Here is a 2,643-nt window from a genome sequence, read left to right as displayed (position 1 = left end):
TCATACATACCCTGAGCTTAAGATGGGTGCTCATACATACCCTGAGCTTAAGATGGGTACTCATACATACCCCTCGCCCCTCCTCAGCTGCATTCGGCTTTAGACAGATGTTTGTACTGTGGACTCTGATGATGGTTCTTCAAGGTCTTCTGACCATTTGGCAGTGCTTGCTGAAGTTGGCACCTGTCGGTAAGGGTAGACAGACACATTCAGCTTAGAAATGTGGAATTCTTTGTTCCTAAACTAAATGAACACCTAACTCCAGCCAACGCATATTTCAGTCTTTAAAACACATCTCAGATTCTTGCCTTTCCCTTCTGTTCATTGAGAAACCTCAAAACAACCAAAACTGTTGGGTACTGTTTTCAAATAGCCTCAGGAACTTGCTAAAGCCTGGATTAACTAGGAGCCCCTTCCTCTTTATGCCAAGCTGACTTCTCAAAAAGAGCTTCCCAGCGGCAGCTCTGAGCCTTTCTGCCCAGTTCCTCAGGCCCAGAACCTAGAAACACTCTTGATACCTCTCTCACCCTGCTCCACTTCGTCCGCCTTCAAATCCTACTGCTTGTCCTTGCTAACTAACGTGTTAGAGTCTCTCTGGCCCTTCATGGTCTTGCTGTTGGAACTCTGTGGACCTTTACAGCTGCAGTTTTAACATTTTGAGGTCACTCTTGCCTTCTCTAAGCTCTGCTGCTCAGAATAATCAAGAGTAAGTTTTGAAAACAAAACTAGCAGTGTAGCTAAACTGGTTCCTTTACTGAACCAGCCCAGACGCAATTTCATTCTTGGTTTCCTACTATCCTTTGGAAAACGCAGTGGGGGCTGTCTTCCTTTATTCATTAAGAATTTTGAGAGCCTTTCTCAGCACCCTGAGGTAGTAGTGTGACTTTAAGGCACAAGGTGACCCAACAAGAGGGAGTCAAGCTCAAGGTAAAGATAACATTCCAGAGATAAGAAAACCCTCCACACTTGCTCCGCACTTCTCTGCTGGGCCAGGATTTCCTTTGAGCTTCTTCCCGCTAGGGAATGAGACAAAGGAACTCCAGCAAGGTTCCTTTTCTCTTCCAGGACTTTCTTCTGCCGGAGCTGACTGCCACTTACTTGGGCCTCTGCTTGGGTTGTAGCTGGGGTGTAGGAGACAGACTAGAAATGCTATTACTTGCTTGGGTGGCTTTCTGGTGTCTGCCCCTAAAGATGGCTAACACATTTTTTTTTTTGAGTGAAAGCTCATGATTTTATTGTCTTCATAACAAGATCAGCTTAGAACTGGATCACTTGGCCCTTTCTCTTCTTGTCACCACCCAGTTCAAAATGCTTGCATCTCTTAATAGCCAGCATCCTCTTAGATCTGCTGTTGGGCTCCACACATCCCAGTCTCAGCACAATCTTCTTTGTAGCTTTTGCCTTTTTGCGGAAAATAGGCTTAGTCTGCTCACCATAGCCACTCTGTTTCCTGTCATAACGCCGCTTTCCCTGGGTATACCAAGAATCTTTGCCCTTCTTGCACTGGGTCACTTTGTGGGGTTGGTGCTTGCCACATTTCTTGCAGAATGTCCGGCGGGTCTTAGGAATGTTCACCATGTTGGCGGGTGCGATATCGGCACAGAAAGAAGCAGCTAACGCATTTTTAAGCTACTGTTTTATTTTTACTAACTCCCGTGTGTCCCCATACATATTTAGCATGCTGTGTTCACTACACATTTACTGTCCACTGTGTCAGAAGTGAAAGACCGGCCTGCTTGTTAAGGGATGGGTTAAGAATACAGAAGACTTGTCTTCCATTTTGAGAAGAAATGTTTATTTCATTTTTATTAAATTAAATGACATTATAGAGTTGTGACGGTGTGCTGATTGCTTGTTCTCGGGATGATTTCATCTGTGATCAAATTTTTCATTTCTTTCATTGCAAAATACATTTTACGTGAGGTGTATTGTCTTTACTATTTTAGGAGCGTAATTCATGGCAACAAATGCAACACGGTTCAGCTGTCTCCACCAGTCCTAGAGTGTTTTCATCACTGCCTCACCAAAAGCCAATATCCACTAAATGATCACGCCTTAGTCCTGTCCCCTCCATGCCTGGCTCTGTTCTATGCTCTGTCTGCAGAAAATGCACATGTTCTGGACACTGCACACAAAGGACTCATGCGGTGTCTGTCCCGTTCGGGTCTGGCTTACTTTACCAACTGTAATTACTTCAAAGTTCATCCAAGTTCTAGCAGGTATCGGCGTTTCCTTCCTTTTAATGACTGAGTGACATTTTACGGTGTACCTATACCAGACTTTTGTTTGTGCACTCATCTGTTGATGGACATTTGAGTATTTCCACCTGTAGGCAATTGGGGATAAATCTGTGTTGAATATTTGGTATGCAAATATGTGTTCATGCCCCCACTTGCAGTTCTTTTGGCTTTATATCTAAAGGTGGAATTATTAGAGCTTACAGTTCCTCTATTTAATTTTTGAAGAACCGCCAAGCCATTTTTCATGTCACATCACCATACATACATACCATGCGTAGGTTTCCAATTTCCATACTTTTGCCAATATTTATTGTCCTTTTTTTTTAATTGCAGCTATCCTTATAAATGTGAACTGGTATCTCAGTGCAGTTACTTTAAATTCTTTTCTCTTTGTATTTGTGTG

The 2,643-nt window shown here is 43.2% G+C and overlaps 2 protein-coding genes across 3 annotated transcripts in view; one reads left to right on the top strand and one right to left on the bottom strand.

Annotated features, from left to right (window-relative positions):
• The window catches only part of Mob3b (MOB kinase activator 3B), a 174,459-nt gene that overhangs the window by 112,090 nt on the left and 59,726 nt on the right, over positions 1 to 2,643 (top strand). The window lies entirely within an intron of this gene.
• Positions 1,258 to 1,602, bottom strand: LOC106144201 (60S ribosomal protein L36a-like). The gene has a single exon (XM_013351778.1). It carries the CDS (start codon positions 1,576 to 1,578, stop codon positions 1,258 to 1,260), a length of 321 nt encoding a protein of 106 aa, XP_013207232.1. The 5' UTR covers positions 1,579 to 1,602.

This window comes from Microtus ochrogaster, linkage group LG5 (genome assembly GCF_000317375.1).
Source record: "Microtus ochrogaster isolate Prairie Vole_2 linkage group LG5, MicOch1.0, whole genome shotgun sequence".
NCBI lineage: Eukaryota > Metazoa > Chordata > Mammalia > Rodentia > Cricetidae > Microtus > Microtus ochrogaster.
Note: the sequence above shows the minus strand (reverse complement) of the source record. Positions and strands in the feature narration are given on the sequence as shown.

Bases quoted from the DNA above. Each gene is read 5' to 3' on its own strand.
- LOC106144201 (XM_013351778.1), bottom strand. From the start codon at position 1,578: ATGGTGAACATTCCTAAGACCCGCCGGACATTCTGCAAGAAATGTGGC.